At 32.4% G+C, this 22,800-nt stretch overlaps 1 protein-coding gene across 2 annotated transcripts; it reads right to left on the bottom strand.

Annotated features, from left to right (window-relative positions):
- Nucleotides 1-2,118: 2,118 nt before the first annotated feature.
- LOC122292976 lies at nt 2,119-5,422 on the bottom strand. Of its 2 annotated transcripts, none has more exons than XM_043101565.1 (5): nt 4,999-5,422; nt 4,639-4,892; nt 3,142-3,353; nt 2,776-3,037; nt 2,119-2,615 (listed from the first exon to the last, which is right to left on the bottom strand). In XM_043101565.1, the coding sequence occupies exons 1-5, from the start codon at nt 5,222-5,224 to the stop codon at nt 2,280-2,282; spliced, it is 1,290 nt and encodes a 429-aa protein (XP_042957499.1). In that variant the 5' UTR covers nt 5,225-5,422; the 3' UTR covers nt 2,119-2,279. The 2 variants fall into 2 exon arrangements, with proteins under 2 accessions (XP_042957499.1, XP_042957500.1); XM_043101566.1 differs by having other exon boundaries at nt 4,639-4,833; nt 4,999-5,141.
- Nucleotides 5,423-22,800: the final 17,378 nt, after the last annotated feature.

Genomic DNA, 22,800 nt, shown 5'->3' on the forward strand with positions numbered 1-22,800 from the left:
TGGGTGATGAAGACATCCAATATGTCAAATACTTTGATGAGCACAGGGGATTATGAAAGCCTAATGATGATGATTGGGTGGTAGTTTCTACTTTTATTGATTTTCTCGGATTATTTTACGATGTCACATTAAATATATCTGATTTTTTGTACCCTACATCCCATTGATTTTGTCAACAAATATGTAGGATAAAAGAATAATTAGAAGATATATGTAGGGGTTTCAATGAAAGGATGAGGGAGATGGCAGTGACCATGATGCTAAAATATGACAAGTATTGGAGAGATTTGACTATAATGAATATTTTTTTATATGTGGCTATTATTCTTGATCCCCGTTTGAAAGTTTCAGGCTTGTTATATGGGTTGGGACTTGCTCACGATCAGGTATGGACTGAACTTATTGGTGAATTAGCCCAAGATACCCTGACTAAATTGTATAATGAGTTTAATGCAATTAAAGGTGGTACTACATCCAAGACACATACACATACCCCAACACCTTCTACAGACACCGTAATAGGGCCTCCTACAAAGAATTACAGAATGCCGTGGACTAAAACCCTTGCACAGAATCTCATACTAGTCCATCAATCTACAGAGGTGGTTTTCGAGTTAGACAACTATTTGTTAGCGAATATGGTCCAAGATGATGATGATAATTTCGATATATTAGGATGGTGGAAGAATGCTTCAAAAAAATATCTCATCATTTCTGAGATTACCCGCTATATTTTGGCCATCCCCATTAGCATCATTGTCTCAGAGTCAGCCTTTAGTACTAAAGGTCGTATATTGGATCCTTTCTATAGTTTATTGTCTCCTACAACTATAGAGGCATTGATATGCATACACAGTTGGATGGTGGGAAATGATATTCATGTTCCGGATATTTTAGATTTTAAGGAGACCGATGAGGGTGGTGATCAGTCTGGATTTGGACCACCTGGTAATTGTTTTTTATTTTTTTATTTTAATTTATTTATATTCATTTCGATTTCATCGTCATTAATTTTAATATTAATTTTTGTAGTAACACGAGACGACGTCTAGCACCTATCAAGCCCGGGTCGCCCCAAGTGTCACAGACTCACAGTCAAAGACAAGCCACAGTTGACAGCTCTATCAGTCCCTCTTTAGAATATTCAATTTTTAATTATTTGTTCATATTTTATATTCAATTATTTGTAATGTTGATACAATGTCCCTTGGACACTTTTATGTTTGTAATTTTGTAATTGTTTAACCTTTCAATTTTGTAATAGTTTAGTTATTATTATTAGTTTATTAGATATTAGACTCTTAGACTAGTAATTTTTATTAGCCATAAAATCAATTACCATCCAAGACATTTTTTTTTAATTCTGATTTTTAAATTTTTTTATTTTTACTTATAATTTTATGGGCTGAAAATGGCCCACAAGCTTTTTTGTGCCAAAAATAAAAGCTTGTGGGCCATTTTTGACCCATTGCTGAGGTTTCTGGGCCATTTTTGGCCTAGAAGGGGTGCGCAGGGCGGACGGATTGCCCCCCCAATCCGCACCCTGTCATGCAGGACGAGGTACCCTGCCCCCGGTACGGGGGCGGGAGACGGAGAAAATTTTTCCCATCTACCCCATGCAGGGGTTGGGGGGGTTCTACCCCACACCGTATGGTGTAGGTAGCACCCCTACTAGATTTCACTAATAAAAAATAGATTTTTTTATACCTTTTTTAAGTGGTGGCCATTTTTTTACAAAAACTTGTATAGAATTTGTCTATTTGAAACTTACACAACTCAATTCTCTTTTTATACCATATTGGCATATGTATTTTCCTTTTCTTTTTTCATACAATCACCAACTTTAAGGTCACCAATATTCCATAACCGTACATGTTTCTAATACCTGCAGACCCAAAGGTCAATATTAACCCTTCACCTCAACACGTCTACTGTCATGATCTTTAGTGAGTTCTGGTTTTTTGTTTTCGAATTTATGTGGTGCTCCAAGTTCTGAAACTTCATTGGAAAGTTCGATTTCAGTACTTGAGAAATCCAATCAAAGATTCAAGTATCTCTCTCTCTCTCTCTCTCTAAGACCATCAGTCCCAGATATATGAGGTCTATTACAGAAGTCTATTGGGTCCAAGGATATATGCATTACATCTATAGAAACATGGATTATAACATTCAAATTTTCCAGTAACAAATGTAATGTACATATCTGTCAATCTCTGAAAGAAGAAAAAATCAATCACCAACACAATCAATAATATGGGTGATGAGAAGTTATGACAACTTCATGGTAGAACTTTGGCTTTTCTGGGTCTATATAAAATTGCTTCTTCTCCAAGTAAAAGCGCCCTTAAAATGGCCTCACATACACCATTGTAATGCACAATTAAATGTCCACCATCTGGAACTTCATGATATCGAATCCAGGGTAGCTTCCCAGAAACAAATCTTTGGAGCTGAAAAGGCACTACCTTGTCTTCGTAACCTTGCCATATGTGCACAGAGCTTTCATTTTTTGGGTACGGATTGCTTATATCCATTGGGTCAAATTCCCATTTGCCAAAAGCCAGCATAAAGTCATGACGAAGTGTATCAAAAACACTTCGTTCTCGTATCTTATCCTGTAGATTGAAATAAAATGTTTATCACAATTATCATAAAACACGACTTCCCATTATAAAACTTGAGCTTATAAATTTTCTATTTATTTATGAATCACTTGACTACAGGACCAAGACCCTCTCTCCTTCCTGCTTTTGTGCAGATGGAAAATGTAGTTACCTGGGTGAGCATTGGGAACCCTGATATAGTCTTCAAAATATCGATGTCTCGGTCATTGAAGAATAATGGGTTTCTTTCAAGGACAGAAGTTGAAGGGAGCCATTTCTGAGTCACCCACCAGTACAGTAGTCCAGGCGCATAATTTGCAAACCAGATTGACCACCGAACAAGTTTCCTCCTGTAGTCCTCTCGTATCAGACTATGAGGGAGTGAAGGCCACCAATAATTCACAACTGGGACTACAAAGGCCACACCAGCTAGCCTGGAAAATTAGTTTTGAGGCAAAATTTAATAGTAGCTTCCTGACGTGACTGAGCAGGAGGGAAGAAAACTATTGAAACTAGAAGTTTAAGGAAAGTGTTTTACCTGTCTGGTATGTATTTGAGGCAACTCCATGTGGTGTATGATCCCATTGAGACTCCAATCACATAAAACTTGGATCCCAGCTCTAATTGGTCAGCAAGTTCTTGAATGTCAAAAGCTTCACTCTTTACTGTGCGCTCTGGGTCTGGATCACTTTCTCCATATCCTGCCCGATCATATAGCAGAAAGTATATGCCCAACTCATCTATTAGTTCCTGCAAAACGATTAGAAACAAGCCGTGTACAAGTAAAGCAACCTCCAAAAGAAAGAGTTTCAAATTTGAAAGTCCCAAAAGCTGTGAAACACACACCCCAATTCCTCTTCCAAACTACTGACACAAACCCACTAATCCATGCAATAATGACAACATAAAGAAATTATTTTTCAGCTGTTCCTTTTTAATAAAAATAAAAAATAAAAGTACCTCTATATGATTGGTTCTAAAAATGGGTTTTTCTAGCTAAGTTGATTTTAATTTTAAGTTTAGATTAGACTAAAAGGTACTCAATGAGGTTAAAGTCGAAATATACAATGGAAGTTCAAGACATGAGACATTAATGACATCTATGAGTTTCCAGCTAGTCAGTGGGAGTTTCCTTTCTTCTCGACAGAGAAATTAGTGGCTTTGACACTTTTATACTAAGTTGGATTAATAATATTAATTTTAAGAATTCATGCCTTCTTTGTAACACAAAATACTAATATTTTCCCTATTAGAAAATGCAAATATGCTTTTAGAATGAAATAGACAAATGTTTTGCAACAGAAATAGGCTTAGTATCCCAGAGGCAGATAGGAGGGAAAACCAAGTGATAATTATGAAATAAAGCATTTACCGAAATTCAGATATCAATTACTTGCAAATGGATAAGAACCCATTTGACCTAAGAACTCAGGTTTTCTCTAGTAAAGCACCATATGCTTTAATATAAATACTGAACAATCGGGTAACACCACTGCTCATTGATCAATCATTTGAAATAAATGAAATTGATATATTGAGCAGCTACAGAGACAAGACACTCAAGAATAGAGCTAAAATAAACGCAAATTTTCAACGTTATGTCTTTCCATAGATTGAACTGACACTTTACTGGTAGATAGATCCGGATTCAATTGTAGTACTGGTACGAATTGATTATAATAATACCTAATCAATCGAAAACAATTAAAGTATCTTTATAGATTTTGTTTGATATACACACCTTGATATGTGCATAAGAGTGTGATCAAAATTACTTCCCAGGCCCTTCGGCCGTATTTTTCCTTTATATTTACATATGTGAAGGTTCGTATCATTGGCGTTTCGTACATGTTTTCTGAACAGCTTATATCAGTTCCAACAGTTTTCTGTGATTGTTCATCCAACGCAGACAGTTTACCAATACGAACCCTAATTTTTCCTTTTTTTTTTCCCTACCCAGATGCAACCCAACCGAGAATGTCGAAAGCTTCAGATTCTCATGAAGTGGGTTGAGAAGAGAGATTGATTAACGTACTTGGGGTACCAGAAAATTCATCTCTTTGGAGCTTCCGAGGCCGTGCACAATAATGATTTTGTACTTCGCCTTCTGGTTGGGGACACCTCTCTCTCTGTAAGCCAGGTACCTTCCATCTTTGAGCCTGATTCTTGTTGAGGTCGAAGGAGAATCCTCCGCCGTACCGGTACCTAGTGGCGGGGGCAGTTGCGTTGCCTGATAAACCATTCCCAGAAAACCCATCAGCAAGACAACGGCCGTTTTGGAAACCATTCCTGAGGGAATAAAAGGGTAGATCTGGCTGACATCTTTCCAACCGAAATGATCATACAGCAAAATCCCAGAAAGAAGAAGACAAAGGGTTAGAAGTGAGCTTAATACCTGATACAGACTTTGTTTTCTGTTTCAGAGGATCCCAAAGATTAAAATGATATCTGATTTCTTTTTCCTTCTCTATTGACTTGCCGATGGAAGCTGGCTTTTCTAAGTTCTTCTCACCGCGGGGGTGGCAAGGATTTTGAGTGCCTGCTCTCAGCCCGTAACGTCCATTCCTTACTAATTTTTTAACTTTTGTGGACACCCTGTGAAGGGTATGGGAAATGGGCATTTTTTATGGCCTCCTATTGCAAATATTATGGTTGCTCCGTTTTGTGGTCGGATCAACCTTTTAAGGTTGCTCCGGTGTGTGCAGCCAAAAAATAGGAAAATAAAAATGAATAAAATAACCCCACAATATGTATTTATATAGCAAATCCTTTCAGTTCCCTTTACCTACAGAAAACCTCAAAGGGAATTTTACCCAAAAGGCAAGTTTGTTTTTGTGGGGGCTATGTAGATTTTCAGCCCCTACAAACAAAAAAGCACACTTCTCCCCCAAAGAAGCAGCTCTCTTGTTTTTTCCATTTCTTTTTGGACTTTGAGGATGTTTCAGCGGCAAAATATTCTTTCTACCTGGTTTTCGCTTACTGTATTCTAATTTGGTTGGAACTGCAATGAAGAGTGAACTGATTCTATGTCAAAGATGGAGAGAATTACCATTCATTTCATACATATAGAGCAGGTCGACATGAATCTTTGCAAGATTTTGCATGTGAAACATCAGTCATACACTATCTAAGGTATATATCAAGAGATTTATTACTAAATTCTACAAAGAAAGAGTTTGAACACAGCAAAAAACAGGCAAATGAGGCAAGTAATCTCTTCTTTTAGCAAAGGTTGTAGGTTTACATTCAATTATTTTAAGAGGAAAGTTTGTGTTTTTTGGCACGACAAGTTACTTTCCCTATAATTCTTATAATTTAGGTGAATCTAAACCGCAAATTGAAATGTAAGTGTGGTGGATTCATGCCCCACAATGACATCATGGGTTCTGGGTTTATACCAATGTGGGAATATTCTATGTATTAGTTCCTTGCTGGCCTCTCCTACATACGATTGCAACTTCTTATTATATTTCCATACGTTTTCTATATGAGAATATCTTCGCTCAGGTCTTCCGATTTCCCTTAAATAATAGTATCCAATGTTGACCTGCCATGTAGACTTCCTATATTAAGAAGCATGGAGCGCACTGCAGTGGAAAGAAAAAAGAAAATTCTCTCTCTCTCTCTCTCGGCACGCCATTAATGAAAAGCTCAAAACTTGAGAAAAAAAAAAAAAAAACAATTTGGTTGATAGGTTTTTGGAGTCCCAACCCTCTTTTTGTTCTCAACTGTTTTAACGAAAGCCTAAATGCTCTTCGGCTTATACAAAAAAAATCTCATAAAATTAAACAAATATTTAACGATTCACAAATAACTAATTTCACAATAATTCAAAAATAAAATATGATTACCAGCACTTCAAGTAAGAATCCACAAATTACCGTGTACAATTTTAACAATATCGTCGAGTGTAAAGCCCAAGTCTTGGAAAACTTTGATTTTGGGTTTAATGGTAGCAACAAGTTTAGCAGAAAAAACCTATAATTTTCAACAAACCTCAATTCATCATTAACCCAAATCTACATAAACCATTTTATACAAATGATGTCCCTTTTTCTATAATGGTTTCGTTTCCTACAACTTTTCAGTAAGTAAATAAAAGAATAGTCCCAACAGCAATAGAGATAGAAAGAGAATGACGACAGTCTAGTTGCAAAAGTGAAATGGCCCAACACAACGGATTGAAGGGACACACTAGTTTGGTTTGGAGCTCTTCTGCTGGTGTGACGGTAGTACAGAGTGCAGTGGGTGCAAAGTGCAAAGGTGTCAAAATGGATCTCTCTTCAGAAAAGAAAAATACATACACAAGCTTTTCAAGGTTTTTGATTGTGAAAGTTTTGATTTTGCTATGCTGTGACGCAGTAAATATATTAAATTAAAAGTAATAGTTTTGAACCATAATTTTGACTTAGAAATAAATTAAAAGTAATAGTAAATACAAATTTAGGGTGTACAAATCTTATACAGTTACTTTAAAACTCATTATAAAAATAAGTGAAACTTTTTCAAATACATTTGAGTCTTTGACTTATTATAAAAGAAAATATATAAGACTTGGAAGGCTTGCACACTTCTTTCCTCCACGTTCTAAATTGAGAAGAGAATTTCAAGTTTATCACTAGCGAATAAGCGGAATATCTTAGAGCATCATCTTAACTTTGATTAGGATGCGTAAACGTTGATGGTCAAGATTTGAATCTTTTTCGTATTTAATAATTTTAAAAAACAAGTGGGTTTTCCAGATTTTTGATGAACTGATCGCTTTAGGCTTTGATTGTTGATGGGATTTACTAATTTTTTTTTTTTAAATTCATTTTGATATAATCTACAAAATGTAAAATCAGCACCTATTTTAAAAGTTGGTGGAAGATATAAATTTTATTATTTATTTTATATATTAACACTCTCTTTTACGTGTGCGAAAATTTTTTCTTAATGAGTGGTCCAATACGTAGAATATTTAATTAAATAAAATAGAGTATAGACTACTCTGATATTATATGAAATCACTACTTATCTCAAAAGTTTAAACCGATAAGAAGAAATAGATTTTACTTTTTATTTTATATCTTAATATAAAATATATACTATTTTTATGAATTTTGAGAAGTGAGAACACCTCTTAATTCTATGCCTTCTAAATTTTATTATTACATTTGTTTTCTTCCATTTCTCTTGTATTTATGGGTCTTATATTTGAAGTCTTTGTCAAGTTAGGCCCCAGTCACTATTCCTAAAAGTAAATTAATTTTCAATTTTATTTTTTTCATATTTTTACAGTTTTTAGTAATTCTAAGAAATTACCATGTTTTTCACTTTTTGAGATTTTAAGTTTATCATGAAGGGTATTCATGTCAATTTTTAATAAAATTAATCAATTATAAATATATAAAAATAAATTTATAAGCTGACATATCTTGATGTAGTATATCATATTATAAAAAACTTTTTATTATAAAATATATCTAATGTATCACATTAAATTATATTATTTTATAAGATTTCTATATAGATGTAGCACTTCTAGTAATAATTTGAGGAGCAATTGCGAATTTAAAAATAATATGATAAAATCTTATGTACATTTATCTTATTTATTATCTGGACCACGTTACTTATCGCATCTCAAATGTGATCCGTGAATAATATCTATTTGATTGCGACAGATATACATGACAGCAGTTTCTATTCAAATTCTAGAGACTACTGTTAGATGAATACACACATAATGTAAATCCTACCATATATATATATAGTTATATGAATAAATTCTCAAACAATATTAAAAATAAATAAATATTATAAAATTCACTTTATATAAATATATATATATTTATCTATAACCCTAATAAAATTTTTAAAATATCCAAATATATCTCATGGTTGTTGTTGTCATTGTTATTCCTGATTTTTACACAATTTAAATTATCACATCTCATCTTATACAATCGTTATAATATTTTTAAATTTTCACACAGAACATAATAAATACTTTTTTTTAATTTTAAAATAAAAATTATATTATAATAATATTTTATTTAACTTTTAATTTTTATTTCATCTTATTTATATAAACAAATGAAACTTGTTAATATTATTATTAAATATTGGAGCGTGCTACTCTTCTGCTTGAGTAGCACCATTCTATTTGATTGTCAATTGTTCTTTTTATTTTTTATTTTATATTTTTTAATATATTTTAATATTTTTAAAAAATAAAAAAATATACTAATACAGTTAAAATTACTTTCTTAATCATTAAATTAAAAAGAAAAATTCACGGAACACTTAGCGGTACATATAGGGCGGCACATTAACTTTTTTCTTAAATATTATATGGTTATAACAGTATCATCCCCTAAATCAACCGGTAATGCGTAAAGCACATAAAAGGAATCTTCACTATATGTTCCACTATTTCTTCGGCAACACAAATGGCTTAGCTCCCTCTTCATCCTACCTCTCTGATTTGCTAATGGCAGGATAAGTCCTTAGATTTTTGACTTAATCCTTGCACACCTTATCGGCTATCACTGTGAAGAAATAATAATTATAGTCATAAAATATATACATATTGTGTATTATTATTTTTTAAATAAATAAATATAAAATTTACATAAAAAATTAATTTTTTAATATTAAATATTATTTTTGAAAAATAGTATACCGTGATTGCACAATTTTTTTTTTCAAAAAAATTATACGAGAGTTACACGTCATAATAGCTTGTAACGTTACGCAATCTCATTTTTCCTATTTTTTTTTTTTTTTGAAATGATACTAGTTCTCATTACTGTAAACAAATCCTTACAACATATCAGAAACTACAACGTGCTGAACACAAAAAGGTACTTCTTCAAAATCATACACGTCCTCACTAAGAGATAAAACACCTTGTGCTAACACATGGGCTGCCTTATTGCCCTCCCTCCTGGTATGGACTGCATGCCACTCTGCAAAATTATTCAGTAGCATCTTAGCTTCCTCGATTATAAGTCCCCCGTAGCTCCAGTCCTCTTGTGCTCCACTAAGTAGCTTCACCACCCGTAGAGCATCACCCTCCAGGATAAAACGGTTCACCCCCACTTCCTTGTAGAAATTCACATACACCATCATAGCGTATACTTCATCATTGAATGCATCCAACTTTAAATGTCTTTGAGCTTGTATCGTACCCACCACCTGGCCATCACTGTTTCTGAGGATGCCTCCAACTCCAAGTTGGCCCCGTGTGTCACTTATAGCTGCATCCCAATTCAGTTTATACCAGTCTTTTGGGAGTCTAAGCCACTTGACAGCTACCTAATCTTTGGTCCCTTGCAAAACATTAGGTTGCCTTTGGACCTGGTTGAACAACTCAAGGTCTCTCTTGGCTTTGTTGATAAGTTGGTTTGGGTGGCTGAATCTCTCGCCAAAAATAAAATCATTTCTTCTATTCTAGATTAGTTTAGCAATCATGGCCATTTTCTCGAGGCTATTATCCTTCATATACTTACATAGGTGTTCCCATACCTCTCTAAATGATAAGCTACAAATGCTCATTTTCTGAACTTATCGACAGCCTTGGCTCCATATGCCTTTGTCGACAATCTCATTTCTCCTAGATCCGCTAATGACGTGATTGTCAGATGCATTAATGTCATGTGCTACCCTATCAGGAATATTTAACGTGTTACACAAAAATAAATAGTTAGTCATCTATTTTATTAAAAAAATATAAAATTATGTTGGGTTAAAAGGAAAAACCAGTCTCCAAATTTTCACGCCTCTGCAAAAAGTTCAATTGATTTCCAATATTTTTAACATTTTAATAATTGAATTTGGGATTTTTTGCAATTAATTACCTCCATCAACTACCTTCAATTATGCACTAACGGCTTGGTTGCCAAGTGTCAACTAATTAGATTTTAACACGTGGTGCAAAATGCTATTTCAATTACTTTATAAAAATAATAAAAAAATTGTAAATTATAAGATTATTTAAAAAATAAAATTTTTTTATAAAAATTAAGAACAGAATTCACGAAAAGATATAAAGAAATACAAATATTAAAAAAATAAGAGAAAAGAATTTCTAACTAATTACAAAAAACTAAAATAAAAAGAGAAAACTCTTGAAGGGCCAAAAAAAAAATATATACAATTTCATATAATTATGTTCTGTTTTAAATTAATCCAAATTTATAAGTTAAATTAAAATAAAAATTAATTCAATCATATAGAGTATGGTATACCTACTACTACGTGCATCACCAACAGACATTTTGGTTTGCTATTCCATCCCAGAAAATAATCTCTCTTCTCAATACATATGATCCCCGTACATACTCTGCACCACTTGATCCGAAAGTTTACTTTCTAGTTTCTGCAGTGAAAGAAAGGAACTTGGGGTTAAATGGAATTAAAGTTTACCGTATAGTTTCTGCAGTGAAATAAAAAGGTTGAAGTTAAAAGAGAGGGAAATGAATAAAAAAATAAAAAATAATATTTACAGTCGTATTTGTGCAAGCGGCGTGTAGTCGCTTTAAAAAAAATGAATTAATATGGGACCCACATGAAAAAAACTAACTTTTTAATCGTGGATCCCACTTTTTTTCAAAACGATTGCGCGGCATTTGTAATTCTACGACTGTATGTAGCATTGCTCAAAACAAAATTATACCATTGTGAATAGTGTTCACTAAATGTAGCGGTGTTACTGTAGCAATTTGGATTTTAGAGATGAAATACATACTCCATTGAATGCATATTCTGGGTTAGTTCCTTTAAATTTTACAAGAAGTTAGGTTTTACAAGAGCCATTAAGAGTGCTCTTATAAAACTTAAGTATATTGAATTATAGATATATTTGACAGAATCTATGTTAAAATTGGATCATAAATTAAAAAGATAGAAAGTTTGTTAGACCTTATTATTAGTTTTTTTAGAACAAAAGCAATTTCATTTATAGCAATAATAGAAAGTCAGTGACAACAATAAAATTCATTGAATTACAAATCAACATATAATAAGTCTATAGACTTAATAAAATCTAGGCATTGAGACCATTATTGAACTATATCATCCACAAGGTGAGCATGTCTTGCTAGTAAATGAGCTGCTTCATTTTTTTGCCTTCCAACATGAAGTACATCAAATTCCTCAAAAGAAGATAGAAGCCTTTGTATTTTAGATAGAATATTCCCCCGTCTCGAAAAGTTAGGCTCCTTGGAGCCAAATCTTCAATCACAGATAAAGCATCTCATTCTAATACTAAAGTAGAAAAATCTAAATGCAAGATCATTTGTAAAGTCCTCAAAGTAGACAAAGCTTCAATGTCTTCCACTTCAAACAACCAATACTTTTTTTGACACAGAATAAATAAAACACCCCCTTTGTCATTTCTTAGAATAGCCTCTCACACCCCTAAAATCAAAAGAATGGAACAAAATAACGTCAATATTAAACTTGACCGTACTTAGTAGGAAGGTTTCCAAGAGAGAATAATTTCCTTTTGTACAATCAACTTATGTGATTTAATGGTAGTGTATCCCTCAATATATGTCAAGCAATTATCAACAACATCTGAAAGCATATAATTAGAATTAAGAAATAAATTCATATTCTTATATTTTCAAGCACTCAAGGAATAGTAATGAATAGAGGAGCTAAAGTGAAAATAGATTGCATCAATGCCCATATGAAATCGAAATAATTACCAATAGTCCTTAAAAAAGGTAGAACAAAAGTATAACATTCTGTTAGCAGATCTTTCATATCTGGACAACCCCAAAAAGTACGACACCAACCTTTCACTACCAATATACAAAGAGGATAAACCGCACTAAAAAGAACGCCTCCTCTTTAGTAAATTCAATTTTGTTTGTAGATTATCCTTACAAGTATGTCATCCAAATTTTTTAACTTTATTTAGAAGATTTAGTATACTCAAGAAATGAGATGAGATTAGGAATTTGTGAATAGTAATGAAAATATTTGAGTTATGATTTTTTTTTATGGAATTTTGGAAAAAAAGAGAAAAAGTTGAATAAAAATATTATAAAGGTAAAATATTATTAGAATCTAATTTTTTAATATTATTTTTGTTTTGGGATTTGAAAAAACTGATTGTGTTTTGTTTGGAAGTGTGGAAAAATTATAATGATTAGATGAAAAAGTTAAAAATTTGAAATTGAAAAACATTTGTATTTGAATAATGTTTGGGAAGGAAATGAAATAAGATGAGATAAGATGAAACCATCCTATCTTCCAAATAAGCCCTTAGATTCCAAAATTGATGCCAAAAGGGTGAAAAACCATGATAATAAGAATTTTCAGCACCAATAGTAGAATAAAATAATGTCACAACAAGATGATATCAAGATTTTATCAAATATAAACCATTTTGGTACCTGTCCATACAAACTTATATTTCCGTGCTCTTGGAAGTAAAGGAAGTTGTATATAAGCCTGCAGTTTAGCATGCCAAGTTGGGTTTAGACCCGACCCGACCCGACCCACTTTGATGGATAGAAATGCACCAACTCGAACCGAACCGACCTGGACCATTCAGGTTGGGACAGGCCTTCTTTATTTTTTATTTAAAAAAAAAAAGAAAAAAAGAAAATACTCAGTCGCTACTACTTCCACTTCCATAAGAACAAGGTCTACTAAATCAGCGAGTCTCTCGTCAAGTGCGCCACCAATGTCACTTGCCCCCAACTCGTTTCCCTTGACCCCTACATCGAAAAGTTCACTCATGACAGAAGCTTCCACCTTATTGTCCAGTCTTTGAGTATCCTCGTGCCTAATGCCAAGCATAAGGTTTAGCTCAAACCCACATTTGAGATGTCGTATCTATATGGCAACCATGTTTTGAAAGGTGGGTTGGGGAGGATTACCAAAAATATTACTTTCGGTGATAGGGTTGTGATGTTCTCCATATTGGATGTACTCCTGGGTTTTGGAATTGCGGCCAAGAGTACCTAGAATTGTAGAAAGTTGGACCCTAATGGGATTTGGTATTGCACCAGGCAAATATGGGGAATGTTTGAGAATGTAGGATTAGCTTTGAGTTTTTCAGCTAGGATTTGGAGGTTATTAGGTGTTTTGGGTGGTTTTTGAGAATGTTGTTCGAGGGATATATGAGGATTCATGTAAGTCTGTATTATCATATTTTGGTTAATAGGGGGTTATATAAGACTTCAATTATTATGTTGGATGCCTTAAAAATTATCCATCAAGTTCCAAAAGTTCATGGAGCACTCCTAACTCACTGGAGATTTTGACGACTCATCGTTGGAGTTCCAGCACAAGATTCTTGCATCTCCAAGAACTATAAACCATAAGAAGAATACGGGGGCAGGGGCTAGGGTTTGACGTAGAAGGGAAAGTGAAGGTTCCAAGTGACGGTCCGACATTCATTGGATTTGAAAGAGTCGAAACCGACTTTTGATGTCAATTTGACTTTTTTGGGTTAGGTTTAATTGAGTCGCATGGGTTGATCGGTCCATTGGGCTTCTTACATAGACCAATGAATTTTAAACAAACCATGTGTACCATTAAGACAAAGTACATTGCGAAAGCAAAGAGAAATATGTTGGCATGTTCTTTGTTATAAAACTTAGCTATATTGAATTATAGATATATTTGATAGAATCTAGGTTGAAATTGGATCATATATTAGAAAGATAGAAAGTTTGTTAGACCTTATTATTATTATTTTTTAGAACAGAAGCAATTTCATTTATAGCAATAATATAAAGTCAGTTACAACAATAAAATTCATGGAATTACAAATCAGCATATAATAAGACAATAGACTGAATAAAATATGGGCATTGAAACTGTTATTGAACTGTATCATCCACAAGGTGAGCATGCCTCGCTAGTAAATGAGTTGCTTCATTTCTTTGCCTCCCATCATGAAGTATATCAGATTCCTCAAAAGAAGATAGATGCCGTATCTTAGATAAAATATTTCCCCGTCTGGAAAAGTTAGGCTCCTTGGAGCCAAATCTTGAATCAAAGATAAAGAATCTCATTCCAATGCTAAACTAGAAAAATCTAAATGTAAGATCATTTGTAAACCCCTCAAAGTAGCCAAAACTTCAATGTATTATACTTCAAACAACCCAAACTCTTTTTGACACAGAATAAATAAAACACCCCCTTTGTCATTTCTTAGAACAGTCCTCACACCCCTAAAATTGAAAAAATGGAACAAAACAATATCAAAATTAAACTTGACCGTACTTAGCAAGGGAGGTTTCCAAGAGAGAATAATTTCCTTTTGTACAATCAACTTATGCGATTTAATGGTAGTATATCCCTTAACACATGTCAAGTAATTATCAACAACATCTTGAAGCAAACAATTAGATTTAAGAAATAACTTCATATTCTTATATTTTCAAGCACTCTAAGAAATAGTAACGAATCGAGGAATTAAAGTGAAAACAGATTGCATCAATGCCCATACCAAATCAAAATAATTACCAATAGTCTTCAAAAAAGGTAAAACAAAAGGACAATGAACTGTTTGCAAATCTTTCATATCTGGACAACTCCAAAAAGTGTGACACCAATCTTCTACTACCAATACAAAGAAGACAAAACGCACTAGAAAGAATGTGTCCTCTTTAGCAAATTCAATTTTGTTGGTAGATTATCCTTACAAGTACGCCATCCAAATTTTTTAATTTTATTTGGAAGATTTAGGATACTTGAGAAATGAGATGAGATGATAAATCTGTGAATAATAGTGAAAATATTTGAGTTATGATTTTTTATGGGATTTTGAGAAAGAAGAGAAAAAGTTGAATAAAAATATTATAAAGTTAAAATATTGTTAGAATATAATTTTTGTTTTTGGATTTGAAAAAATTGAATGTGTTTTGTTTTTTGTTTGGAAGTTTGGAAAAATTATAATGATTAGATGAAAAAGTTAAATATTTGAAATTGAAAAATACTTGTATTTGAATAATATTTGGGAAGAAAATAAGATAAGATAAAACCATCCAATCTTCCAAATAAGCCCTTAGATTCCAAAATTGACGCCAAAAGGGTCAAGAACCATGATAGTAAGAACTTTCAGCACCAATAGTAGAATAAAATAATGTTACAATAAGATGATATCAAGATTTTATCAAATATAAACCATTTTTAGTACTTGTCTATACGAACTTATCTTTCCATGCTCTCAGAAGTAAAGGAAGCTGTATATAGGCCTACAACTCGAGCATGCCAAGTCAGGTTTAGACCCAACTCGGTTTGATGGATAGAGATGTGCCAACTCGAACCAAACCGACCAGTCAGGTCAGGTCGGACCTTCTTTATTTAAAAAAAAAAAAAAAAAAAAAAAACTTAGTCACTACTCCTTCCACCTCCACAAGAACAAGGTCCACTACGTTAACGATTCTATCGTCAAATGCGCCACCAATGTTGCTTGCCCCCAACTCGTTTCCCTCAGCACCTACATTGGAAAGTTCACCCATAGTAGAAGCTTCCATCTTACTGTCGAGTCTTTGAGTATCCTCGTGGTCAATGCCAAGCATAAGGTCTAACTCAAACCCACCTCTAAGATGTCTTTTTTATATGACAACTACGTTTTGAAAGGTCGACTGGGGAGAATTACTAAAAATATTGCTCCTGGTAACAGGGTTGTGGTGTTCTCCATGTTGGATGTGCCTTTAGGTTTTGGAATTGCAGCCAAGAGTACCCTGAATTGTAGGAATTTGGACCCCAATGGGATTTGGTACTGTATTAGGGAAATATGGGGAATGTTTGAGGATGGAGGATTAGCTTTAAGTTTTTGGGCGATAAATTGGACGTTATTTGATGTTTTGGGTGGTTTCTGAGAATGTTGTTTGGGGGATATCTAAGGATTCATGTAAGTCTGGATTATCATATTTTGGTTAACAAGGGATTATATAAGATTTTGATTATCATGTTGGATTATTTAAAAATTATCTATCAAATTTCAAAAGTTCATAGAGCACTCCAAACTTATCGGGGATTTTGATGACTTACCGTTGGAGTTCTAGCACAAGATTCTCGCATCTCCAAGAACCATGAACCGCAAGGTGAAGGCAGAGGCAGGGGCTAGGGTTCGATGTAGAAGGGAAGGTGAAGGTTCCAAGTAACGGCCTGACAGTCTAATAGAGTCGAAACCAACTTTTGATGTCAATCCGACTTTTTCGAGTTGGGTCGCATGGGTTAATTTGGCCATTGGGCTTCTTGCACAGGCCTAGCTATATAATAGCATTAGCAATAAATATAGAAAATATAGACTGTATAAGACCCACATCCCAAGCTCCATTATGTTGATACATAAACATATTAACTTTCGAATTGTCTTGAAGAACATGATTAGGCAATAGAGACTGAGGTAGCCAGAAATTAGGAACTGATTTATCCTGATTAATTCTAACACTATCACCATTCCCTATCTTCCAAATACCCCTAGATATCAAGAGAGGTTTGGAGGCACAAATACTCCTCCATACATATGAGAACTTCCTACCCAAATATGAATATAGGAAATTTGTAGTAGAAAAATATTTAGCTTTATAATCTTGAGACAACAAGGAATTAGGATTTTGAATCATCTGCCAACCTTGTTTTGCCAGCAAAGCCAAATTAAAAAGCTCAAGGTTCTTGAAACCCGTACCACCCCACAACTTTGAAGCACACATCTTTAACCAACGAATCCAATGTATCTTTCATTTAGATAGTCGTTGTTCCCACTAGAATTTAGCAAACAAACAAACCTTTTAAGTCTTGACAAAATGATTTTGGTAATAAAAAGCAACTTATGGTGTAGGTAGGTAAAGCCTGCACAACTACTTTTATTAATACTTCTCGACCCGCTTGTAAAAGCAACTGTTCCTTCTAGCTTTGTAACTTATTTCAAACATTATCTTTTAACTCCTTAAATGTTTTACATTTCGACCGTCCAATGAAAAAAGGAAGACCCAAATACCGATCATAAGGTTGTAAAGAATTCACATTTCCAAATAGCCATAACTGCATCAATTTCATTAGATTTTGTGTTAAGACTAATAAAAATTTCAGATTTGTCCATATTCATCTGTTGTCCTAAAGCCAAACCTTAAACTTATAGTAATTGCTTCAAACTTCCATTTTGGGAATAAGTAGCCTAGTATAATAATAAATTGCCATATGCAAAAAGTAAATAATTAATAGTAGGAACTCTAGATAAAATTCTGACGAATCAATTTTTTGTGTTCATTAGCTTGAAGAAGAGAAGACAACACCTTAGCACATAGAACAAATAAGGAAATAGTGGATTGCCCTGACGCAAACCCAGAGATGCAGCAAATAAAGAAGTAGGCACATCATTAATCAGCACCTTATAAGAGACTAAATTAATGCAAGATAATATAAGATATTATCAAGAAAACTTCATTCGACCCAATCATAGGTTTTACTCGTATCCAACTTCAATGACATCACGCTACTACGCCCTTTCTTCCTTTTATGGATATAATGAACAATTTCAAATGCTACAAGAACATTATTCATTATAAGCCTACCCAAGACAAAATCACTTTGAATATTTGACACCACAAGAGTAAAATGGTTTTAAGCCTATTAAGAGCATTCTCTTTGACCTAGGCAAAGGCAAAGCTAAAATTGGACTAAAATCACATATTTTACCTTTTGTCTATTCCATTCAAGAGACATTCTCACATTGGATTATCTATATATTAGCTAAAATAATAATAAAATATTATTAATTTAATATTTTTTTATAATTTTTTTTATCTAATTTATTTTTCTCAGATTTTGCAATTCAAACACATTGTAAATTGTATGAACCCAAGCACCTATATAATAATAATAATAATTAGTGGTACAATTGTTATGTAGCAACCAAAATGAGAGAAATTAATATAAATTATTCAATTGATGGTGAACAGTAATCATACAAACATACAGAGTAATCGTAGCTAGCAAGCAAAATATTTGCCTTTTGCCTTTTTTAATATAGACCATTTTAAGGGATTGTTAACCAAATTTTGACTTGCATTTACATTTGGTTAAGCTAATGAGAGTGCTCTCAATAACCTTTGCAATCATGAGCATGTAAATTATATTGCATAAGCTAATAGACCTATATTTTGTAATTTTTTCAATCCTCTTCTGTTTTAGTACAGGAACAATAAAAGTCATATTTAAAGGAGGTGGTACTACACTATTGTTCAAAGAGTCTAAAACTGGCCGTGTAACCAAACTCCCTACAATGTGCTAATATTTTTGGTAAAAAGGTGGACGCAAACCATTAAGCCTTGTGCCTTAAGAGGGTGCATATGAAATAAAACATACCGTATCTCTTCAGCTGAATAGGGCTTCAAAAGATCACCATTCATTGATGCCGTGACCTTTAGATTGACAGTCTCAAGCACAAACTCCATGCATTTTTTATTAGAAGATGCAAGTGCTGGAAATATGATAATACCAAAGAATCCAACGCCTTTCCCTTTGTCGAGCACCCATAATCATTTTGAAGCTGAGAAATAAAATTTCTTGACTGCCTTTAAGAAGCTTTTGGTTGAAAGAATTTAGAATTCTAATCACTGTAACTATAAAGCTTTTGACCTTTATTTCCACATTAACTCTTCACGTTTTAACAAAGAGAAGTGCTAGCACTAGCTTAGCCTGGGCTTCAAATGTTGATTCTTCGAAGAGATAGCACTCATCAGCTCTGTATTGTGGATGTAGCAACGCTCTTGTTGATAATCTCCTCACACCCTGTAGCCCCTATCCACGTAACCTCAAAACGATAAGGTTTATCGACTTGTAAAATTGTCTTAATTTTTTTTTTAATTTTTAATTTCAACATCCAATTAATGCATGCTTGGTGGTCTTGAACTTAACAATTATTTCATATCAGATTGAAAAAATAGCAGCTTGGTAATGAATTTCTCTAGACATCTCGCGTCTTTATCAAGCCATTAATTAATGCATTGATGGAAACAAACATGATAGGCTGCAATTCTAATTAAACTTAAAAGATCATATTACCTATTGATGGAAACAAAAAAATCTTACGAAATTTAAACCTATAAACTGACATAAAGTCACATGACATGTTATATATATTTTATAATAAAAATAATTTTATAATCAGATTTATTATATCAAATCATGTTAATTTATAAATTTATTTTTGTAAAATTTTTTTATGACTAAAATATTTCTCTTACCTATTTAAGCCGCATGATGCACAACTTTTGTAAAGATCTTAGATATTATTTTAAAAAAATCATTATTTTTCTTTTAAAAGAAAATGGAAAATACTTTTTATGAAAGAATTTAAGATTTCTAAAATGAATATACGTTGAAAACATTAGAAAGAAAGTAGAGATATTGGTGTCAAAAGATAATATTAAAAATCACAAACTTGAGTTGTTACAAAAAAATTAAAGAAAAAAATAAAGAGTTGGGAAATTATTAAAAATAATGAGATTAAAAAAAAGGGAAGAGATGAGAGGACATATTTAAAATTATAAAAAAAAAAATTACATTATATAAATTCCTTTTATATTTTAAAATTACATGTATGTGATCTAGATTTAAAATTTATAAAAATGTTATCCAAGTTCAAGAAAATTACAAAATTACTATTAAAACAATTCGGATCAGGATGTAGTTCAGAATTGGCTGAAACGAGTTGGAATAGACCAAAACAGTCTGGATTGGAATGATGATGTATAATGTATCGGGTATTACATATAAAAGAAGAATTTTGACGAGAAGAGAATGGAATTCAAAACTATGATTTCAATAAATCGGACGAGATTCATTTATTGGGAAAGTTATAAAATGGGTCAAATTTTCGGATCTGTTGTTGATGTAGAGATCGAATGGATCACAATTGTTCATGCAAGGTGCATATTTCCCATTCAAAGTGAAGACCAGATCAGTCATAAAAGGAAATAATGTACTGATGGAGTTTCAAATGCATTAATTAGTTTCTGAGATACTGGTTGATATAAGAATATCCTTGCATATATTTGGTCGTTGATGTAAGTTTTTCTAATTAATCAATGATGACAATTTATCTTAAAAAAAAGAAAAAAGTAGCAAATGGAGCATAGATAGGTTAAATGAAAACCTGAGGGACAATTTCAGTGCTTCATCCCAAAATCATGCTATAAAGAACAATCAACAAAATTTATATAGCCAGATGAGTTGAATCAATAGGCCTTAAAGGTTGCCCACATCACAAATTACGTGTCCTATGTTTTCAAGGCAATTTTCCATGAGAGGTCATAGCAGTCACATTTTTTTTTTCTATTATCTTAACAGTAATAAAAATATATGCCTTCTTTAAGAAATCATGAGTTTCCTTTTACTCACAAACAGAAAAAGTTCCAAGTGAGTTTGCAATCCTTATTCCTAGCTACATGAATTTGTTGTCAACCTTGTTTGTATACTGAATATGACATTTTTACATGCTTTATCAGTTTTAGTAACCAAATCCACCTCCATTGCCCTTCAAATGCTTTACCATAAGCTAATGAGTGCACGAGTAAAGTCCAGCAAGAGTCCATGAAAGATTGAAGGCCTCTTATGCAAAGTTATAACAGAGAAAGACGAGAAAATCTAAGTGGACATAAAGTAAAGATGAGACATAAAGCTGAAAAACAAGACATGTAAAACAAGAAAAATGGACTTAAAGAGAAAGAGCGATAACAAAGAAGGGGGATTAATTCTTGATTTGCTTATTGGAGAGGGGATTTGACTTTTGCAGGATGAGAAAAAAATAAATCAAAGAGTTCTTAGATAAGTCTTCTAAGAGAACTCCATGAGAGTAATTGTAAAGAGCATAATGAGAAGAAGGGGTCCTTTGCCTGAAAAATGCACCAACAACAAAGGATTATGTGTTTTTATTTTAAATCAAAAGGAAAGGCGACAACTAGTAATAAAACTTTCAAGCTGCCATATGCACCACCAAACAGAAAAGAAGTCATAGAATAAAAGAAGTATTTCTTTGAAAATCAAGCAAAAAAGGGAGCTTGTAATCAAGAAAATCAGATAACGAGTTAAAGTAATTGATAGGCTTCCCTAGCGACAGCAGGATTCGAACAAAACCATAGCACAAATTAATCTCCACATGTATTAAATAAAAAGTAAAACAAAGAACTTGATAGATAAAAAATAAGCTTTGTTACGTACAATCATTTTTGCGTATTTTTTGTACAATTCATTAATATAATTGACTGCATCAATATTTTTAAATACGCAGACAATCACATTAGTAGAGTGTACAAAAAATACGTAAAAATAACTGTATATAAAAATTTTAATAAAAAAATATTCGTAAACAAATTTTACAAATAATAATGATTCTACTTGAAAAAAGGAATAACCCGAAATTGTAAAATTATGGCACATATATAAAGCAAATCAAATGTTTAGAACCCATTATATTACGACATTAATAAGACTTGCATTAATCCACTACATATAAGTCCAGTTAGTGATATACAAAATAGTACTTTTACTTTTTTTAATAAAATAAAATAAACAATACAACGTTTTAATTCTTTGAAAAAATTATATCTAAAAAATTGGTATTAGACTAATAAAATTAAAAAAAAAAATTATTAATATGAGAATAATAATTTTATTTTTCAAATGAAAATAATATTAGTTTGAAAAGTATTATTTAGTTTGATAAAAATATTATGAATAATAATATGAACATAATTTTTATTTTTTCCAAATCATATTTTACATGAATAATGATATTATTTTTTTAAGTCTGAAATGATATTTTCATTTTTAAATTTAATCATAATATTATTCTTTTTTTAAAATTTCATCTAATTTTAAAGGAAAATGTTATTTCACTCCCATTCAAAGGGTAAAACCGTGATTTAGGCCACATATTTGTTTTTTTGGGCCCCATACTGCTAGGCCCAGATCTGAACTTAATTAGGCTTGGAAAACAGGACTAAAATACAAATAACGGAGCTATATATTCCAGTTCTGCTCTCTTTCAACTAAGACAAAGCCTGAAAATATTGGCCCAAAATGGAGAATCGCCCACTTTACAATTTTTTTTTTAATTGTTTTTTTAAATTAATGTTACACTTTTAACTTTTAAGATATAAAAATCCTATATACTTTTTTTTGAAAAAAATGAGACTCAGGCGCTGTTTAGATGTTGAGTTAAGATGAGATA

The sequence above is a fragment of the Carya illinoinensis genome, chromosome 13 (genome assembly GCF_018687715.1).
Source record: "Carya illinoinensis cultivar Pawnee chromosome 13, C.illinoinensisPawnee_v1, whole genome shotgun sequence".
In the NCBI taxonomy this organism is placed as follows: Eukaryota; Viridiplantae; Streptophyta; class Magnoliopsida; order Fagales; family Juglandaceae; genus Carya; species Carya illinoinensis.

What these genes read in the sequence shown, in the direction of transcription:
- LOC122292976 (XM_043101565.1), bottom strand. Translation starts at nt 5,224, where the DNA reads ATGCCCATTTCCCATACCCTTCACAGGGTGTCCACAAAAGTTAAAAAA. An exon ending in GAAAACAAAGTCTGTATCAG is followed by an intron (nt 4,893 to 4,998) that starts GTATTAAGCTCA and finishes TTATTCCCTCAG; the next exon opens with GAATGGTTTCCAAAACGGCC. An exon ending in CTCAAATACATACCAGACAG is followed by an intron (nt 3,038 to 3,141) that starts GTAAAACACTTT and finishes CTAATTTTCCAG; the next exon opens with GCTAGCTGGTGTGGCCTTTG.